The sequence below is a fragment of the Rhodamnia argentea genome, chromosome 6 (genome assembly GCF_020921035.1).
Source record: "Rhodamnia argentea isolate NSW1041297 chromosome 6, ASM2092103v1, whole genome shotgun sequence".
Taxonomy (NCBI): domain Eukaryota; kingdom Viridiplantae; phylum Streptophyta; class Magnoliopsida; order Myrtales; family Myrtaceae; genus Rhodamnia; species Rhodamnia argentea.
In genome coordinates, this window is record NC_063155.1 from 5,160,547 (window position 1) to 5,181,001 (window position 20,455).

Below are 20,455 nucleotides of genomic sequence, written 5' to 3' on the forward strand. Positions count from 1 at the left end.
ATCAACTATCGGTTCTGATACTATTTGTTGGGAGCACACAGTAGAAATCCAATCTCACATCGGTTCTCTGATATGAGATTTCTTTAACACAACTCACACGTCCACTCTAACAATCTCTCTCTCACTTGTGACCTCCGATATTAGATTTGCTCCACCTTAATTCAAGTATCCTTTAGCACTAACATATTTCGACCTAAATCTCCATCAACGCCCAACGGGTACATATTGCTACACCACAATGCCCACATGTCCGGAAATTGTGTTGGTCACCAAATTCTTTTCTCGAGATATTTGTCAAACACTGAATAGATTGGGAGTGAGCCACCAATCAGCCGTCGATTCAAAAAAAAGTGAGCTAGCTCAAAAATAAGGCTTTTCCTCTTGACGTTTTCCCCGGGTGAAAGTATTAGACTTCTACCATGCTTTCCCAACAACAATTTTTATATCGTTTTCTAGTTTGATATTCTTTATCGAAAATAAGTTCAGAAATCCAGATCGTGGTGGGGCGGGGGCGCTCCACATGACAAACAATCGCAGGCAATAGAAGCCTAAGACATTAGCGACATGCCATTTATTTCCACGGTGATCATCATGAGCAAACCACTAGGATTCAAAATGTACGACGAATTCGCTCCATGTGTAAATGTGTATGTAAACACCTTTTTCACAACAAGAAGAATATTTTTTGAATTTGACATGGATACAACTACTGAATATTGTTCGGAACTTTGCAATATGCAAAAATATAATAGGGAGGCTCGGGACAAAGTCCATGGCAACAATTTTGGATCCGAGAGGAGTTATGTGACCCGAAACACCAGTGTGAAAAAACCTGTTCAATTCTGAAAAATGTGATGTTTATGAAACATATTTTCAGGGAAATATGACAATATTTTTCAAGAGGAGTTAGGTAATGTCTAAGCTCCGTTCGTTTCATGCAAAATGTGATGTTTCCGGCAAATGTTTTTAAGGAAGCCATTATAGAGGAAAATGACCATATTTTTTTATATTTGACTAAACTTTGAACATAAGCGAAAAATATTTTCCGTTATTTGATATGAAAAATAGGTTAACCTCCTTCCACTACTTTTAAAATTTATTTTATTTTATTTTAAAAAATCAAAATTTTAATTATTTCTTTTTTTTCTTAATATATTTCGACTAGAATATCCATCAATGTCCATCGGGCCCATATTGCTATATCACAATACCCACCTACTCGGAAATCACGTTGGTCACCATATTCCTTCCTCAAGATATTCTTCAAACACCGAATAAATTGGGAGTGAGCCACAAATCAGCCATCAACTAAAAAAAAAAAGAGAGCAAGCTCAAAGATGAGGCTTTCCCTTTTGACGATTTTTCCGGACGAAGGTATCGGACTTTTACTTGCTCTCCTAACATCAATTTTTATATTAGTTTCTAGTTTGATATTCTTTATCGAAAACAAGTTCAGAAATCCAGATTGTGGTGCGGCGGGGGCGCTCCAGATGACAAACAATCGTAGGCAACAGAAGCCTAAGACATTAGCGACATACCATTTATTTCCACGGTAATCATCATGAGCAAACCATAAGGATTCATACTCTATGACGAATTCGCTCCATGTGTAAATGTGTATGCAAGTACCTTTTTCACAACAAGAATAATATTTTTTGAATTTGACATGAATACAACTACTGAATATTGTTCGGAACTTTGCAATATGAAAAAATATAATAGGGAGGCTCGGGACAAAAGTCCATGGCAACAACTTTGGATCCGAGAGGAGTTATGTGACCCGAAACACCAGTGCGAAACAACCCATTCAATTCTGAAAAATGTGATGTTTATGAAAAATATTTTTTAGTGAAAAATGAAAATAGGGAGGCTCGGGACAAAAGTCCATGGCAACAACTTTGGATCCGAGAGGAGTTATGTGACCCGAAACACCAGTGCGAAACAACCCGTTCAATTCTGAAAAATGTGATGTTTATGAAAAATATTTTTAGTGAAAAATGAAAATATTTTTCAAGAGGAGTTAGGTAATGACTAAGCTCCGCTCGTTTTGTGCAAGATGTGATGGTTTTTGGCAAATGATTTTAAGGAAGTCATTATATAGGAAAATGACTATATTTTTCGATATTTGACTGAAATTTGAACATGAGTTGAAAAATATTTTTCGTTATTTGATATGAAAAATCGATTAACCTTCTTCCACTACCTTTAAAAATTATTTTATTTTATTTTAAAAAATCAAAATTTTAATTATTTCTTATTTTTTCTTAATCAAATTCTTACTTATTTCTTATTTTTCTTATTTTTTTCTTTTCTTTCCTTTTATTTTTCCTCCTTCCTTCGTTGCGATCGGCTAGCGATGGCCATGGGCGAGCTCGAGCTAGCCGGGATCGACCGAGCTCGAGGCTCGGCGGCCGGCTGTCTGTCGCCGAGGCCCAACAACCGGCAAAGGAAAAAAAATAAAAAATTATTTAAATAAAAATTTAATGAAGAATTCGAAGCATGTAGATAGAGAGGAGATAGATTAGCCTCCACGAAAAATAATTTTCGCTTTTTATAAAGAGGGAGTCATTTTTTCTCACTTTTGAAATTGTTTTTTTCATCGATGAAAAATGTTTTCCTTCACTCATTTACTTTTACGAACCAAATATTGAAAAATTCAAAAAATATTATCTTAAAAGTTACTTTTTGCGAAATAAATGGATCTTAAGATTTTGGCTACGCTATTTCTTATAAGAAAAAAAAGGAAAAGATGCCTCCACACGAGGACGAAGTCCCACATCGCCCGGCCCTGCGCAAGTGAGGTTGCCTAGTTCCGCAGAAGGTAAAGGCAGTCTAGACTAGACTGCTCGTTTTGGTGCGTTGTGTATTGACAGTAAAATGGTCGTTTCTCCCAAAGATTTCACCAAATGGATGTCAGCCACCTCAACGAAAGCTCCCCAACAAAGGCCCTTCAGGACCAAGCACGAAATTGACAAAGCATGAGAAACGCTCGATCCTTGTATTATCGGTCGAACGGTTTGTTACCTAAAATTCAACGGCACAAGCTCCAATCGAACTCACGAGAGCAAGAATTTAGCACGGGAAAAATGAAAATGAACGAAAACATGGACAAAAATCAAGTGAAATCGTACGATTTGGGTTGAGTCGTGTGTCCTCCTCCTCCTCTCCTGAGACGTCCTTTTTACACTTGTGTCCCAGCGTCCTAGACGCGTGCCCAATGTTTTTGGATGAGTGCCCCACAGGTTGACATCGATTTCTAGTAACGTGCTCGGTATTCATTCTAATCACGTCTCCAAGCATGCCAATCCGCTTCTGCCCGTGTCCGGCATCTTCGCAAACGGCCAATGTTGATCCGGCACATGACAAACCACTTGCTCATCAAACCTATGCCGATTGCAAATCGATTGGAATAACTTCTGTAACATCATATAATTATAAAGCCAGTATCCGGCTTCAGACGATCTATGTCTCATAAAATCAATATCTCTCAAATCGAAGTCAATATACCTATTCAGGAAAAAATTCTAAACAATGATATGAAATGCTCTCGTTTTCACACATGATGGTTTGAAATGAACTTTGTGTGAAATAAGGGTCCGAAGTGCCACTTTATTTCAAAGAAAGGCATGATTAAGGATATTTTAATCATTTACACTTTCTGAATAACTTTTCCTTTTTTCCTTTTCTTCTTTTTATTTTTCCTCTATTTTTTTTCCCCTTTAAGAAAGGGGCCAGCCACTAGCAAGGGCTGGGTGGCCTTGCTTGTGACCGACGAGGGTCGCTTGGGCTAGATCGGCGAAGCCACTCAGCCATCACACCACTAATCGTTCCCTTCCTTGAAGGGATAAAAAAAAGGGGGTGACAAAAAGAAAAAAATATTCAGAAAATATAAACGATTAAAATATCATTAGTCAAGTCCTTTTTTTTTAAATAAAAATGTCATTTGAGAGTATTATTTAAAATAAAATTTACTTCGAATTCTCGTTTAAGAAAATAAATACACTTCATATCTGTATGTGAAATTTTCTCCGCTCATTTTTTACTATCAATGAAGTGTGAAAAAACAGTAGGTTTAATTCTCGGTCCTGAAAAAGCCTCTGCAAAAAGCGACCAATTCTTTTAACCGGACATATCCGATCACCTACGGCTCGAGCATTTATTGATGGCCACTGTTCGAATCGATTTCAACGTACGCATCAGACAAATTTTCGCGATAATTGCCCGTTCCCAATCAATCCAATCCATGCTCGCGACGCGTTGGATGTCCATTCCCGGTTTCGTAGGTTTCTTCACGACGTCTCTCCCCTACTTCGAAATTGGCCCCAGCTCAATCAATATTCCAGATGGATACAGTTCGATGGTTCGGTTCGTGTCCGAATGGGGTCCCAAAAAATAAATAAAATCGCCATCGATTTTCCATTCTCGTTTTGAAAAAGGAAAAAGAAATTCCCGTTCTCGTTTCGATTTTTCTTGTGACCAAATCCAATAATGGAAGATTGGAGGAGATCGATCGCTGGTGTCGCCGTCGCCTTGCCCCCTCTCTCGTGAGGACAGATGGTGGGGGGGAATGAGATGATGATCTAGGTTCCCATCATTTGAGGATTGCCCAATTGATTGCAGTAGTTATGTAGTTATTTTCCGTGGTCCACTTGATAATAATCCATCGTGGTGTGGGGAGAAATGTTGTCTAGTACGATTTGTTATGACCCATAAAGGTATGGTCAAGGGTGGGTGTCCTATGTTAATTCGATCGACATGTTACTTCACTCGGGGCTAGGGTCTCTTATCCTGGCGAAAAAGGAGGCACCAACCATTTTTAGGTCCGACCGATTCAAGTAGAGCAGTTTGTGGGGTTATCTTATTGGCGTAATATACCAATTGTCGATTCAGTCCTCAACTTTTCAATTTTACGAATTTTATCCTAAATTTTTGTGCGAAATTCCAATGCAATTCTCTCGATTAATATTCGCCGAAAATTGCTAACGCAACGATATGCCGCATAGGATCGCCAACGGTGACTGTCTTGTCACATCAACGGTTTCAAGTGAAAATTGATCGGAAAGACCACATTATAATTTCGTGTAAAAGGTTTAACATTAAATTTGCAAAATTGAAATATTTAGGACTGAATCGGTACTCATGCAACAGACATAGGACGGAATCAGTATACACGCGACAGGTTTCGATTGACTAAGGTAGTTTTTCGCTTAGAACTATATTTAAGCATGTTTCACCCAATCCGAATAAATTGATGTGGGTATGTCAATGAAATGCTCATTTAAGGCTGAGTAGGTCCAAAACTACTCAACTTTCTTATCCATACCTAAGCAACAAAAGTTCAAAGGAGCATATAAGAGGCAAAGGACCAAAGGGAAAGACGCAAAACACAAGGAGACCAAAAGGAAAGAAGGTAGGTGGAAGGTGATGGTTAGGTTTAGGGTGGGAATTAGGGTTTACTCCGGTTAAGACGATAGCTATCGCCATAGACGGCAGAGGAGAAGACGAGATCACCTTACGCCTGTTTCGCTTGCATTTCATCCAAATATGTTCACTCGAAGATTGAGACGCAATGTGATATTTTGACTCCGTATATCGCTCTATTTGATTCTTCAAACAGTTCTCTTTGTTATCGGGATTCATTTTGACATTATGATTTTTACTTTTAAGTTCATTGACGTTATAATTTTGTTTTTCTCCATCAATCTAGTGTTTAACAGAACTCAGCAACTTTCCCAAAGTCGCAAGCGACGGGGCAACTTCATTTATTATCCAACAGTAAACTCTGATTCCAAGGAATTGCATGCACACTTGCACGGTTTTTTGATTTGGACTTGGCAAGGATCGTCTCTCTATTTCCTTGATGTTAGGAAAACATCTAGCATTCGTAATTGGTATATAATACCTAAGTTCATAGCACGCTCGTCGAAATACCAACTACTAAAATCACGAAAAATTGGCATACACCACAATCTCGAGCTTCGAAGATTGCCAAATAGAAGAACAAATTACTGAAAAAACCATAGATCTATTATAATCGTGCTAACTCAATACTAATTTTTTTTTAATCAATCAAGTCATAAATCTTTTATATTTGTGTCAATTCAGTCCATTAGCTGGCCGACATTGATGTAGTATCTTGCGCCCGATTTGGAGACATTTTTAATAATATTTTATATTTTTTTTCTTGTAGTTTTCTTTATATATCACTTTCTTCCTATTGTGGTTGGCGAGGGCTTCGTGGCCCCCGCTTGGTCGGGCCATAGTAGGAAGAAAGAGAAAACAGGGAAAAAAATTGAAGAATTAGGTAAATATTATTAAAAATTATTCACGTCGGCGTCGAGAATGCCACGCTAGCGCCGATCGAAAAATTAGACTTAATTGACACAAATGCAAAAGATTTAAGACTTAATTGGCGAAGAAAAAAGTTTAAATAGGTTTAGGATTTTTTTTTTTGGGTAATTTTTCTCATAATAAAATATAAGACGAGTCAAAGGACCGAAGATGAAGATGGATTGAAAAACATAATTCCACGACCAATTTTCAATGAACATAGTGCACATTGGATTGATGGTATGAGATCAATAGACTCACGTTCATCAGTAATTTAAATCCTATCTGTGAAAAGTGGGTTTTGAATTTGTGCTTTATCTATGTACTTATTTAGAGAGAAAACAAAGCTGTTTCGATAAATTAATGTTATCCACTCTCGTAATTCATCGTAAAATTCACGATGACAACCGAAACGCGATAGTATGCAACCTTTAGTCTTTTTGGTCGCCCGAAATCTAACCTGAATAAAAGCATCTCATGATTGGAATGGCTTTAGCTCTCAATTTCGTATCTATGTATCTACTTTTACCTTTTGCAGTTCAATTTTCGCTTTATAGTAGATATCGACGTTCGTATTTATTTGAAGCCACGAATAGTCTTCCTTTTACGATTTGTAAAGTCATAAGGTTTTCTTAAACCGGAAGGATCAAACCCTAATTTTACATCCGACATTTTTCGGAGAATGTTCTCGTGAGTTTCATTATCCCGTTTTAGATGGGCACGATATTTCTATCTAGATTTTAGTTTATTTCGCTTATGCTCTAAAAATCAATTCTTGGCTAGAAATTGATTTTTTTCATTTATGGGAAGAAGTAAATTTTTTCTACTTCTTCAAGTGGCTCGAAAACTACTTCTCGAGCAAAAAAAAAAAAAAATCCTCCAAAAGTAAAAAAATAAAATTGCATAATCAAACGGAATTTCGCTCCGGATGCACTTATGAAAGTTAAATTTTGCTCTAAAAGTTTTGTCGTTCGTGCCGCAAACCAAATTCAATTTAACCCATCAAATAGCCAGTCTTGGCTTTATTGAAAAAGCGGGTAATGGAAAATCATTGATTTTACAAAAAAAAATTTATTAATTTACCTGCTCAAATAATTTCAGATTTAAACCATCCGAAATAATTTCTGATTATTAATGAACAAATTATTTCCCAAGTTGGGAATTTACTACCTGACATTTGCTCGTCGTTGATGAAAAAGAAATTCGCAAAAGGAGGAGGAAATCGAAAAAGACACGACAGAGTCCCATGAAACAAAAAGAAACATGAAAAAGTAAAAGTTAAAACAAGAGCAGCAAAAATAAGAAAAAAAATAATAAACGAAAAAAAAGAAAAAGATGCCTTCGTTTCGTATGCTTAAAAGGCTATATAAACGCAAGCTGACACGCCGGCTCCTCCGTCGCTCTCTCCCTTCAGAGCACAACCCCGCGCAGGCTCTGATCACCAAGTACACAAAAAACCACACACACACACGCTCTCTCGGCAGAGTCGCCATCAAAGGTCGACCTCGAGCTCCTTCCATGGAGAAGCCGGTGGCGGAGCAGTGGCGGCACGACCCCATCTTCTTCCGGCCGCCGGAGACGCCGTTCGAGCCCATGGAGTTCCTCTCCCGCTCGTGGAGCGTCTCGGCCCTGGAAGTGTCCAAGGCCCTCGCACCGCCCCCAATGGCGCTCCCCAAGGCCCCCGGCGGCGGCGTTGTCAACGGTGGCGGGGCGATTCCGGAGGATCTAGCCGGCGAGCTCGAGGAGGGCGCCACTTGCTCCGGCAACCCCTTCTCCTTCGCTTCCTCCGAGACGTCCCAGATGGTCATGGAGCGAATCATGTCTCAGTCGGTGAGTGCTCCCCTAAGAAAAACTCAAGCATGGCTTGAGAGTTTTCGTGTGTTTTTTTTTTTGGGGCTCTTTCTTTTTTGGTTTGTCTTGTGAAGTGATGTCACTCGCATTGCAACATTTCTTGTGGTTTAACTTATCCGTGCTTGTCTCATTTAGCCCAAAAAGTGCTCTGTTTTTCTTTTGATAGCAGAAAATTGCTCTATTCTCTCTCTGAAATCATGAATCAATCTCCATCTTCTTTGGCTTTTACCTCAAGATCATCACACGCAATCGTTTATTGCGTTTCTCCGTGAGACCCAGTTTCTGAAACTACTCCTATTTTTGGTAATTCCCTCAAACTTCACGTAAGCTCAACTTTCTCTGCACTCTCTCATCAAACGCACGCGACCCTTCTTTCCCGTTCATCTCCTTCATCATTTCGATCATCTCTACAAACCCAAAAGCAAAGATAACAATTTTTTTTATTTGGCCTTGGCGATTTTTACAGCAAGAGGTGTCACCAAGAACTTCAGGGAGGCTCTCTCACAGCAGTGGACCACTCAACGGGGCTCAGAGCTGCGGCTCCCTAACCGACAGCCCGCCTGTCTCTCCCTCCGAAATCGACGACCCCAAGGTCAGTTTTTGGTTTTTATTTTTTGGCCCTTTTGCCGTGCTCGCTCTATTTTTGACACTCCTTCACTCTTATGGTTGGTTCTGACCCAAATGAAAAAGCCCCTCCCATGCTCACTGGCTCTGTTCTTCGCTTCGCTTTTGAATATTTCCTTAGAAGCGAACCGACGCGATCTCTTCCCCCCTCCGTTAACAGATGTGGAGAAACTTGAATTCCAACTTGAAAAGAAAACATTTTTAGCATGGTTAGGGAGAACAGAGCACGAATCGAAATTCGACACGACCCAAGTTTTCGTTTTTTCTTTTCCGTTTATTGTAATCTTGGGATGGGAAGCACGAAGGCTCTGGCTGTACTGACTCGACTGGGAGAGGAAAGAACCACAGCGCGAAACAAGTGACCAGCTTTTGCTTTAATCGAAGCCACCCTCCACTTAATTGCACTCGGATTGAGTAGACCTGGAACTGTGATGCTTCTCTTTTCTCAATGCAATAAATCTCGCTCCTCTTTTCAATTTTCTTTTCTTTTTGGTGGTTTCCACACTTTTTCTAGAAAAGAAAAGTCTCAACTTCTCTTGGGTGCCACAGAATTCTGGGTGTTTACTGTTTACTCGGATCATTAGTTTAATGTCTCTCTGTCTCCCTCTCTCTGGTATGGCTGAACTGGTCGAGAAGGCAAGACAAGATCTGAAATTTTTTCATTCTCTGTGAAGTACGGAGGATTTGTTAGGTGTTGTAGCAAGCATTTGGTGGAACATTAATGTACGGGTGCGTAGAGCCACTCATCAGACTCTTTACTCAATTATGTTCATCTCTCAAACTTGGTCGCATTAATGGATTTATTTATGGACCCACCCCCAATAAAAGATAGAATGTTGAAATGAAGGGGGTTGGCGGTGCGTTCACAGCCCCGCGTGCCACTTCACGACTTTTCTTCGCTGGCCCGTCGCTAATTATAGCCAAAAAACTGATCGTTCCATGGCCGATGTCCATGATGGCAATGTCCACGTGCACGAGCAATAACCATTTGAACTAGAAAGGAACAGAATTTGTTATAGTTGGGGAAAGGAGGAGGCTTTGTTATAGTTTAAGGGCTTGAATGCGATATTTCCATGGAATGGGCGACCCTCAATCATCCTTCCATGCAGATTTGCCGGCCGAACAACCCCCTCAATGTCCACCAGTTCAGGGCCTCCACGCCAGGGGGTGGAGGAGGAGGCGGCGGAGCAGTTGTGGTTGGCGGCGGTGGCAAGACGGTGGGTAGGTGGTTGAAGGACCGTAGGGAGAAGAAGAAAGAGGAGGCCCGGGCCCAGAACGCCCAGCTCCATGCTGCCATCTCTGTCGCAGGGGTCGCCGCTGCGGTTGCCGCCATTGCGGCCGCCACGGCCTCCTCGTCCGGGTCGGGCAAGGATGAGCAGATGGCGAAGACAGACCTGGCGGTCGCCTCGGCCGCGACCCTGGTGGCTGCGCAGTGTGTCGAGGCTGCTGAGGCGATGGGGGCTGAGAGAGAGCACCTTGCTGCAGTCGTCAGCTCTGCTGTAAATGTCCGGTCGGCCGGGGATATCATGACCTTAACCGCAGGCGCAGCTACAGGTATAAAAACATTCTGGATTCAATCTTTTGAGTCAAGAATTTAGTTATGAATTTCTGTTAGGTAGTGATTTCGAAATGATGGAATGGAATTGACCTGGGTGGATCTGGCCCTGGTTCCCCAGCTCTACGTGGGGCAGCGACATTGAGGGCAAGGACGTTGAAGGAGGTGTGGAACATAGCATCGGTTATTCCGGTGGAGAAAGGGATCGGAGGTGGCGCCGGCGGCGCTAGCCTCACCAATTGTAGTTCGAACAGCAGTAACAGCGACGAACTCGTCCCAGAAGAGAATTTCCTAGGAATCTGCAGCAGGGAGTGGCTAGCCAGAGGATGCGAGCTTCTTAAGCGCACTCGCAAGGGTAATAAAAAGCAGCTCGAACTTATTGGGTCCAGTACAAACATAATTTTTTTGCTTGCATCTGCTTGATAAAATTAGCTATGTGGATTGTTGGGTCCTCTGTTAATGACTGAAATTGGTAGTTTCTAGTCACAAGGAATCTCATGGCGTAGGTTCATGCATAGTGTGGCGAATACTCAAGTCATTTAGGCTGTTACAATTGAAGGAATTGTCGTTGAGTTGTTCGAAGGTCATTATGCAATATGTTCGGGGGCGAATTATTCACATTTACACCTGTTTTCTTCGTTTGTTAGTTGCTGCATTGGGTCGATGATTGACAACCCGTTTGCAGACTCTTTGGTGATGTGATTTTCCCTGTTGAATGCAGGTGATCTTCACTGGAAGATAGTCTCTGTTTACATAAACAGATTCAATCAGGTAATTGGCATATTTGGAAGCTTCTGCTTTATGGCTTTGTGCTCAATGAGATGACTCAATAATTGGGCATAGATTAGACTTTTGTAGCTTTGAAAGTGTGAAGAGATGGTCTAAAAGATGCAGGACAAGACCAAAAGTGAAAATATCTGAAGATGATGATGGAATAAATGGATCTGCTTGCACTACTTTTTTACCTTTGGTCTCTATAAAATCCTCCTCTTTTGCACAGGTGATGCTGAAGATGAAGAGCAGGCACGTTGCTGGGACCATCACAAAGAAGAAAAAGAGTGAGTCTTTGATTGCTTTTGTCTCTCTCTAATGATAGTGTGAAACACTGAGAGTGGACGTGGGTCTCTTCTATTTGGGGATTTGCGAAAGCTCAATCCAATTCTGCGCTAAAGTGAGAGAAGATAAAAAAGGATTCGTCTTTTGCTTTTTATCTTTTATCCCGAACCTGTTTGAAAATTTTCTCCCCTGCAGATGTGGTCTTGGAAGTGATTAAGGACATGCCGGCCTGGCCAGGCCGTCACTTGCTCGAGGGCGGCGAGAACCGGAGATACTTTGGGCTGAAGACCGTGACGAGGGGGGTTGTGGAGTTCGAGTGCTCGAGCCAGAGGGACTATGATAACTGGACTCAGGGCGTGGCCAGGCTCCTCTCCATTGTCGCCGACCGAAGCAATAGACATAGAATTTGAAAAGTTCGTGCGGTTGGGGGATTGAATCTTTATAATCTGCAGGGTTTTTTAGTCCCAGGAAGGGGAGTATGTAAGAGCCTTCTTAGATTTGGATTGGGGTCTTTTTTTTTCATTTTTCCTTCTGGTTTTTCTAATGTAAAAACGAGGAATTTAATGGCAAAATTCCATCTGGGGTTCTCCCTAAGTTCCTAATTCTTCTGCTGGGTTTTCCTCTATTATATCATATTTTTTCTGAATGAGGGGCTCTTTCTAGAATGTCAAATGCTTTAATCCAGAACCAAGCCTCTACATGAATTGGGGAATGATGCAATGAGATTAGGCCTTCTTGTTTGTTTGTGGTCCGGACAAAGATTAAGGCAAAGTCCACAATTCTGTCTTCCCTTTAATCTTCTGTCCTACTCTGAAATTTGGACAAAAGTTAAAAAAGTGAGATATGTGGTCTGTGAAAGCAAAAGGGAGACCATGTGATCGGAATGTCCTTGTTCTTTCGCCGTAATGGGAAGAAAAAAAAAAAAGGAGGGTCTTGGACTAGGGCAGTCAAAAAAGTGGAGGAAGAGTCTCATTTAAGGAAAGAATATTATAGGGAGAGAGTGAGAGAGATTTTGGCTTTTTTTGGATTCTCTGAGGGGCTTTTGTGTTCATCTGTCATGCACAATGGGATTATGCTAATTTTTTAATTTGTGCTTGGTGGTGACCACATGTTTTTAAAATGTATTAAGTATGATTGGTTTGGACTTTGGACATGAATGTTTAGGTTTAGCTCAAGAACATTCAGGGGAATGTTTGACGTTGTTAGTGTTTCTTTGTCTTGTTTTGGCACTTGGATTCTGACAGTGGATCACCATAGTCAACCTAAAATCTATATTTTCTGCGGTTTGTTTACGTGGGAAACGACAATACCGGATCTTTCCTTAATCTTTCTCTAATTGCCAAATTAGGGGCGCGTTTAGGTTTCCGCTTATGTGATGATGCAAAGTTGAGTTAGGTGACCCAATGCATACTGCAACCAAATAGGCTCTAAGTGGAATACAGCTGGAAATGTTCGGCTTAAGGCGGTAACAAAACACTAACCGCGTGTTAGGAGAGCCCGTCAACATAGCCCCATCAGTTGCGAGTGGGGAAGCCCAAGATCGGCGATGAACCACACTCGGGTCCATCTTTCACGGACTAATCAAGGTTTTCCGAGATCGATAATAGAGTAGGGGAACTGTCACTTGCAAACTGGTCCTGGACCACGGAACAATTACTTGGTCGGCGGTCTTTAATCCATCTACAAGGATCGAAAAAGAACTATTTCCACATGCCGCGTTAGTATTTTGGCAATGGGTGCAATCCATACCTATCTATATATGTGTACGACAATTAGGAGAGAGTGGAGAAAACCTAAGTGAAAGAAACGTGAGCTGAGCAAATTGATTTGTCAGTGAAGGGAAAGAAATTGAGAGGAAAGAAGATAATTATATGCAAAAGTACACTTTTGCCCTTGATTAAGATAATAGTAATAAGAACAAAAAGCTGAGAATTATGGGATGTAACGATGCTATTTTCGTAAATGATGGGCACCAATTCTTCCCCCTTGCCCCTCACTTTTGGTGGGCGAAAGATAATGGTGGGCTCACTGGTTTTCTCTCCCGCACCCCCAATTTTGCCCTTCTTTTTGTTTTCTGACCCTGAATTCTTCCCCAATCTTTTCTTCCTTTTTGCAATCACCCCCTCGCTTTTTGACCTTTCCGAATAAAGGGTGGCGATAGGAACTGGTAAAAGATGGAGAATAAAGGAACTCCAAGTTCGAGCATATAAAATTAAGTGATGAAAAAAATAGAGAATATGAGATTTAAAGGCTTTCTTTTTGAATGAATGTATCAGTTTAATCATTATTGACAAATCATTTGATGTTCATTCCCTCCTTTTGGGATGGAATGGATAATGTAGGCTACTCCAATACGCTTTTGCAATTATCAGCCATCGGTTGTAGCTTGTGGAAGTCAAGGGCCTCAATTCGAAGTTGTGTGGTGACTCATGACCAAATCGAGATTGCCTTGCGATGGCCTCGATCTAAGGTTTCGACTGCCCGGGAGTGGCGGAGGTTGGCGGAGACGGTGGAGCCGTCCGGTAGCATGGTGGATGGAGGGTGGTGGAGAGATTAGGATTGGCGGGTGTAACAATTCTAAAGCAAAGCTCTAGAATTTTTTTTTTATTCCTTATAGAGTAGAGTAAGATGCTGTTACACTAATTACTCTCATAATAGTACCAAAGGTGAAATTGAAATTTGCACTAAAACCCTAAAAGCTTTCGGCAATTTTGGATTTTGGAACATCTCACAGGAAGAAATTTCGAAGTTGATTCTATAGTAAATCTCATGTTGCATTCGATCTCTCTACTGTAGTGAGGCGACCGATATCAATCCGTAAGATTTGTTCGGATGCACGAATTTCTCTATCCGCCCTCCGAAAACCGTTTCCAACTCAGTAGTTTGAGATAGACCAGCTAATACATCTTGCGACCGTGAGATAAATTTAATTTTCTCAAAATTTAGGAACTAAATTTAATTAAGCTGTGATTTTGACAAGAGAAATCCCTTTTATAGAATCGAGTCCATGTTTTAAGGAGGCTATCTAAATAAAAATCCCAAAAGTTTAGGATGTAATGTAAAGTAAATATTTTTATTTGGCCAATTATTTCAAGTGATACATGCGATCATTTTCAGGAAAATATTTCTTGAAATCATTCATTTATTTTTTGCGGAACAAACGGAGTCTAAATTAAAGTTCATTTCAACCATCATTTGGTTTTTCTAACTTATATTAAAAATTGTTACGTGGCCCGGCCCTCAAGGCCCATGGTCACCCCATAAGCAAATAGAACATCTCGTTTGGTTCAACTTGAAAAAAAAAAAACACTTTTTCCTTTCAAAATTTTAAAGATAAAAACATTAAGAAAAACACGCATATATTTTAATTTCAATATTTGTATACTTTGATAGAGTTATGATTTCCTACAAAAAAAAAATAAAAAATAAAAGTCGCATTTTAAAGGCGATTAAAAAAGGAGAAGGTTACAGAATAAAAATCACGCGAAACCCATAAGCAAAATCCAAATCCCTCGTCGAAACACTTCCTTTGGAAGAATTCTTGTACTTCTTTGTAAGAGATCCAATAGAAAATTCTTTCTTTAAATTTTTTTTTTTTTTTTTTTCTAAAAATCTTGCATTTGATTAGGTGGGATGAACTCATGACGAAAGATCAAATGCGCCATAAATGAAAAGAAATTAAGGACCGCAACTATTGAACGTGTATTCTCTATCGTATTATCGGGTCTCAAACTATGTCACATCTGTAAAAGGTCCATAATTTCCCCGACTCGATTTCGATACTCGAGAACTCGTTGACACGTGTCATCGACCGGCGATGAAAATAGCAAATGATGTCCATCCGCAACCTCTTTGCGAAATTGAAATAGACTGGAGTTCGTAGTGTTTCATACAAACTGAAAAATTGGTGCTAAAACCCTAACACGGCCCACGGGCCAATCTAGCCCATCAATAGTTTTTCAAGAAATATCAAGACCCAATTGAATTTTTTTTTTTTTTGGGAAGCTGAGAGGCTGCAAAGGCAACACATAGGGCGGCACTTATCCACCTCTCGCTGTAAGAACTCAGTACATAGAAGAAAGGAAGAAGAGTGACAAAACATTCCGAGTGAAATCATGCCTTCCTCTTCCTTTACAACCACCGCTAGCGACGTGTTCGAGACGGGCAAGTACAAGGCGGCGCTCCGGAGAGTCGAGGCCTCGGCGACGCAGCCGCCGTCGTCGTCGTCGTGCGCTCCCGCTGATCCGCCTCCGAAGCCTCTCCTGATCGCGTTTCCGGCGGAGGATGCCGGGGAATTCCCGGTGCTGGTGTTCCTCCACGGCTATCTCCTCTACAACTCCTTCTACTCGCAGCTCATCCGGCACGTCTCGTCTCACGGGTTCGTCGTCGTCGCCCCTCAGGTCGGCCCCATTAATTTCGCTCTCTCTCTCTCTCTCTCTTCCATATGATTTGCGTCTTTTTCCGCGGCGGACGAAGAACTTTAGACGAGGGAGCCGAGATGGAAAAACAGTGTTGCGTCTTGAGTTGGGGGTGAGATCGATTTGAATTTCATGGATTGACTCGATTTATTATCTTAATCATAGCAATTTTACACTTGGGAAAACGAGTCTCTGGAAGACAAATGGAGTCAAGCAATCAGAAAAATCTCCACTCATTCTTTTTATGATTTTCTCCTTAGGGTAAAATAACTTGAAATCGCTAGCGCGACCGTCGATTAAGATTTTTTAAATATTTTTAAGTATTTTTTGGTTTTTTAAAAATATAATTTATAATGTAAAATAATATTAAAAATATCTACGTCAGCTTCAATATGTATGACAATTGATGTTTACGTTAGTGATTTTCGACGAAAATTAGTTGAATTGATTCAATTAATGTAAATGCAAAAGATTTGAGACTTTTTTGAGACTTTTTACCATATTCCACATCACAACGTGTGAAATTTGGAATTTTTATCGTTTTGCCAATGCGTTAATAGAAATTCCATGCACGAGATGTTCACATGTTCGGTTTTACATTCAAGGGTCCAGTCATAAGATTATACTTAAATTCTTCAAAGAAATCCACGGTCCTTAAATTTAACTTGGCAATGAGAAACTCTTTAACAGCCTTCATTAAAAAGCAATGATAAATTGATTCCACTAAGTATAATAACATGTTATAAGCACCCAAAATCAATGTCCACCCAGGTGCCCTTTGTTTTGTGTCATGTTGCGAGCGTGTACAAGGTTTTTGTCTTCAAAATTTGGCGGACAGCTGTCAGCTAGTCTAAAAATTTAAATTAATTTTTTTTAATATCAACGTGGTATTTGGAAATTTTTTAGCACCAAGTGCTCCTGTTTTACACACACTGAGTAATCAATGGAGACACACAGATCTGTGCTCTTAGGGACGGTCTCAAAAGAATGCACAAATGTGATCTTTGAATTTAGGCCTTGACTTGATCAAGAAGACGAATACGCTTACCACTTGAGCAATCCATTAATGTTAAACTATTCGATGACGATCAAGATCGTTATGTTAGCGCGATTTATCAGTCGAACACTTGCCCATTCGACAGATCGAGGCACGACTAAAATAGACAACTGCGACCACACAAAATGAGACAAAAGCCCAATTCTCAAAAGGACTTCAGAGAGTTGGCTTTGGATTCCTACTCATTAGATAACTTGGTGGAGAAGGATAATAAGATGTTGGACAAGAAAAGCTTTCGTTTTCTCATTATGGTTTTGTTGACTGTTTTGCCTTCCTATCCTTTTCTCTCTTTTTGGCTATTGGCATTTTGCTGGCTTGTTCTTATTTTGGAGGGGAGTGTAAGCGTTTTTCTTTGCTTTTGTCCTTGTCGAGAGTGAACTCTTTTACATGTTCACATTGACCTGAATCTAATGGACCAAACAAGGGGATTGGCTAATTAACAAAATCAGAACAACATATGATATATATGATAAATTGGTATGTTAAAGACTATAAATGGGTATTAAGCAAGTGAACTATACGAGCTGTTTAGTGTAGGGAATTTTAAATAAGCTATAGTTCATCTATCTTAATTCAATTAAATTGATAAAGCATGCTCTCGCTCAACTCCATAGTGATTCTCGATTCTTGATTAGACAACGAACAATGTCGATTCTTTCTCGGGTCAATTAGACTTAAATTTTTCCATACGAGGATCTGAATCTCGAGCGGACTTGATTGATTCTGCGAATACATGTAAAGTCGTCTCGTTCACTACATCAATTAATAGCGTCTATGGAACCACGGACCTGGGTAAAATGCTAGATCTCTCTGTACTTTATGTTTGAAGTCACAGCTACTAAAACTTGTTTGAAAAGGCGAAAAAGGGAAATTTGTTGTCCATCCATATGTTTAATTTCTCGATATAATTTAATTTCTCGAAAAAGGCAAAATTGATTAAATATTTAATAAAGAGAGGCTGGGACTTCATTTTCTTTTGCCTTTGTTATAACGTCAGCTATACACCGTGGCCGGGCCAGACACGACCGACGAGATCAACTCCGCCGCAGCGACCACGAACTGGCTTCCCCGAGGCCTCGCCGACCTCCTCCCGCCTCAAGTCCGCCCGAACCTCGCCAAGCTCGCCGTCGCCGGCCACAGCCGCGGGGGCAAAGCCGCCTTCGCCCTCGCCCTCGGCAAGTCGACGACCCCGCTCGCCCTCCCCTTCTCGGCCTTGCTCGGCATCGACCCGGTCGACGGCATGGACAAGGGCAAGCAGACCCCGCCTCCCGTCCTCACCTACGTCCCTCGCTCCTTCGATCTCGACATGCCCGTGATGGTCGTCGGGTCGGGTCTGGGCGAGATCAGGAAGAACCCGCTCTTCCCGGCGTGCGCGCCGAGGGGCGTGAACCACGCGGACTTCTTCGCGGAGTGCCGACCACCCGTTTGTTATTTCGTCGCTGAGAAGTACGGGCACTTGGACATGCTCGACGACGAGACGGAGGGGCTGAGAGGGAAGGCCACGTACTGCCTGTGCAAGAACGGGAGGGCCAGAGAGCCCATGAGGAGGTTCGTGGGCGGGGTGGTGGTGGCGTTCTTGAGGGCCCATCTGGAAGGCGACGACGTGGGCTTGATGGGCTTGAGGGACGACGGGCATAAGGTCGCTCCTGTGGAGCTTCAGAAAGTCGAGTTCCTGCTGTGAAAGCTTCCGAGTATGTTTCGGCCTTTTCCGTAGGAGGAGAGAAGATACATACTTTGTTATGATTCTGTTTGAGGGAAGATAAATTGGCGTTGTGATGATTATTGATTTGGATGAAATGTGCATTTCATGTAGTTTTGGGAAAACTTTGTTATACCCCAAAGTTTGTGTGTTAAATTTTTCAAAAAGTAATATGGATTCGTGTAATTGAGGCCAACGGAGGAAGGGATATGGACGAGTTCACGGAAAATATTGGTGGATAGGTATATGTTTGTTCTATGGAAAATAAATGATTCGAAAAATGTTTTCTCAAAAGTTGATTGCTTGAATGGCTGACGAAAACAAATATGAATTACATTTGTTTTTTTTTTCCCGAATATAATGAAAATAAGTGAACATTAGTTAGGAGATTAATTGAATCTACATTCATATATAACACACAGCCGACACGATACACTCAATCGCCACATATACACCAGGCTTAGATCAAGAGAAAGTATTTTATGTGACAAATATATCACATGACAATGATGACGTGATGTATTGCCCGACCAATCATCGATGTTTTTGTGTCTCTACTCCCATGACACTTGGTGGCATGTGTCTATAGATTTCAATTTTGATTGATTAGTTACATCGTGTGGCACTGCCTCGTCAAGTATTTGCCACATAATATACCTTCTCATCAAGATAGACATGAGAAAGGTATAATCTTTCAAATTATTCTGATGTGTTCGACTCATTGAAGCAAGTTTCTAATCTTCAACAGCTTCGTATCTTGTTCGGGGTAGACGCCGACGATGAGGCGATGACGTCAATGCAGCAGTGGCGACCATGAACTGGTCGTCCCTAGGCCTCGGCACATTCCTCCGACCCCAGGTCCGCTTGAACCTCGCCAAGCTTGCCCTCACTGGCCATAGCCGTGGAGGCAAAGTCGCCTTGGCGCTTGCCCTCGGCAAATCTTCAACCCCACTCGCCCTCCCCTTCACAGCTTTGATCGGTATCAACCCTTCACAGCTTTGCTCGGTATCGACCCGGTCGATGGCATCGACAAGGGCAAGCAGACCCCACCACCTGTCCTCACCTATGTCGCACAGTCCTTGACCTGAACATGCCCGTAATGGTTGTTGGGTCGGGCATGGGCGAGCAGAAGTAGAACCCGATCCTCCTGGCGGGCGCATCGAAGGGGGTTAAGCCCCGCGGATTTCTTCAGGGAGTGCCGACCACCTGCTTGTTACTTTGTCGCAGAGAAGTACGGCCACATGGACATGCTCAAGGGGTGGAAAGGGTGGCTGTCGAACTGCATGTGCAAGGGCGGGAGCTCCAGAGAGCCCATGAGGAGGTTCGCGGGAGGGGTGATGGTGGCGTTCTTGAGGGACCATGTGGAAGGTGACGATCGAGACTTGATGGCTCTGACCGACGCGCCCGACATTGCTCCTGTGGATATCAAAGTGGAGTTTCGATTGTGAAATTGGGATGGTGAAGGATTTGTTTAAGCCGTACAAACTGCTGACACTTTGCGTGGCATCATAAATTGTTTGAAACTTCTCTGACCAAAGGTTTTTGCGTACTTTTGTGAAGAAATATCAATCGTCCGATCCAAAATGAACAGTTTATTTCTGGAGAGTTGGTTGGCAATTGGAGGCCACTCTTCAGCGAACCAAGTGCAGTCTTGAGCAAAGTTTGTTTTGGTTCAAGGGAATGGTTCTTCGGTTATCAGTCATCGTCTGGCTTGCCTTTCAATATGAGCCAGCATATGTGCCCGGTCATCTACTTGCAGCAAATGCTCGTATCTGTTGGTGTCTCTGAGTCATCTTTTTCTTCTAGTGTTGGTTCTCTGTTGAGGTCTGGAGACTCGCTCTTGCGCAGTACGTTTCTTCCAACTT

At 41.6% G+C, this 20,455-nt stretch overlaps 2 protein-coding genes and 1 pseudogene across 4 annotated transcripts; all 3 read left to right on the forward strand.

The window, feature by feature from the left end:
- The first annotated feature begins 7,723 nt into the window (after positions 1–7,723).
- LOC115744303 (VAN3-binding protein-like) lies at positions 7,724–12,020 on the forward strand. Its single transcript, XM_030679411.2, has 7 exons — positions 7,724–8,160; positions 8,648–8,773; positions 9,915–10,359; positions 10,482–10,715; positions 11,082–11,131; positions 11,361–11,418; positions 11,612–12,020. Exons 1-7 carry the CDS (start codon positions 7,849–7,851, stop codon positions 11,824–11,826), a joined length of 1,440 nt encoding a protein of 479 aa, XP_030535271.1. The 5' UTR covers positions 7,724–7,848; the 3' UTR covers positions 11,827–12,020.
- Positions 12,021–15,427: 3,407 nt separating this feature from the next.
- Positions 15,428–18,776, forward strand: LOC115745209 (chlorophyllase-2-like). 3 transcript variants are annotated; one of them, XM_030680655.2, is made up of 3 exons: positions 15,428–15,816; positions 17,889–18,591; positions 18,644–18,776. In XM_030680655.2, exons 1-2 carry the CDS (start codon positions 15,532–15,534, stop codon positions 18,570–18,572), a joined length of 969 nt encoding a protein of 322 aa, XP_030536515.1. In that variant the 5' UTR covers positions 15,428–15,531; the 3' UTR covers positions 18,573–18,591; positions 18,644–18,776. The 3 variants fall into 3 exon arrangements, with proteins under 3 accessions (XP_030536515.1, XP_030536525.1, XP_030536509.1); XM_030680665.2 differs by having other exon boundaries at positions 17,889–18,579; positions 18,632–18,776; XM_030680649.2 differs by having other exon boundaries at positions 15,429–15,816; positions 17,889–18,776.
- A 627-nt stretch (positions 18,777–19,403) lies between these two features.
- Positions 19,404–20,064, forward strand: LOC115741467 (annotated as a pseudogene).
- Positions 20,065–20,455: the final 391 nt, after the last annotated feature.

Coding starts and splice junctions, on each gene's coding strand:
- LOC115745209 (XM_030680655.2), top strand. CDS start 15,532: ATGCCTTCCTCTTCCTTTACAACCACCGCTAGCGACGTGTTCGAGACG. Junction 15,817..17,888: donor TCGTCGTCGTCGCCCCTCAG/GTCGGCCCCATT, acceptor TTATAACGTCAG/CTATACACCGTGGCCGGGCC.
- LOC115744303 (XM_030679411.2), top strand. CDS start 7,849: ATGGAGAAGCCGGTGGCGGAGCAGTGGCGGCACGACCCCATCTTCTTC. Junction 8,774..9,914: donor CCGAAATCGACGACCCCAAG/GTCAGTTTTTGG, acceptor CCTTCCATGCAG/ATTTGCCGGCCGAACAACCC. Junction 10,360..10,481: donor AACCGCAGGCGCAGCTACAG/GTATAAAAACAT, acceptor CTGGTTCCCCAG/CTCTACGTGGGGCAGCGACA.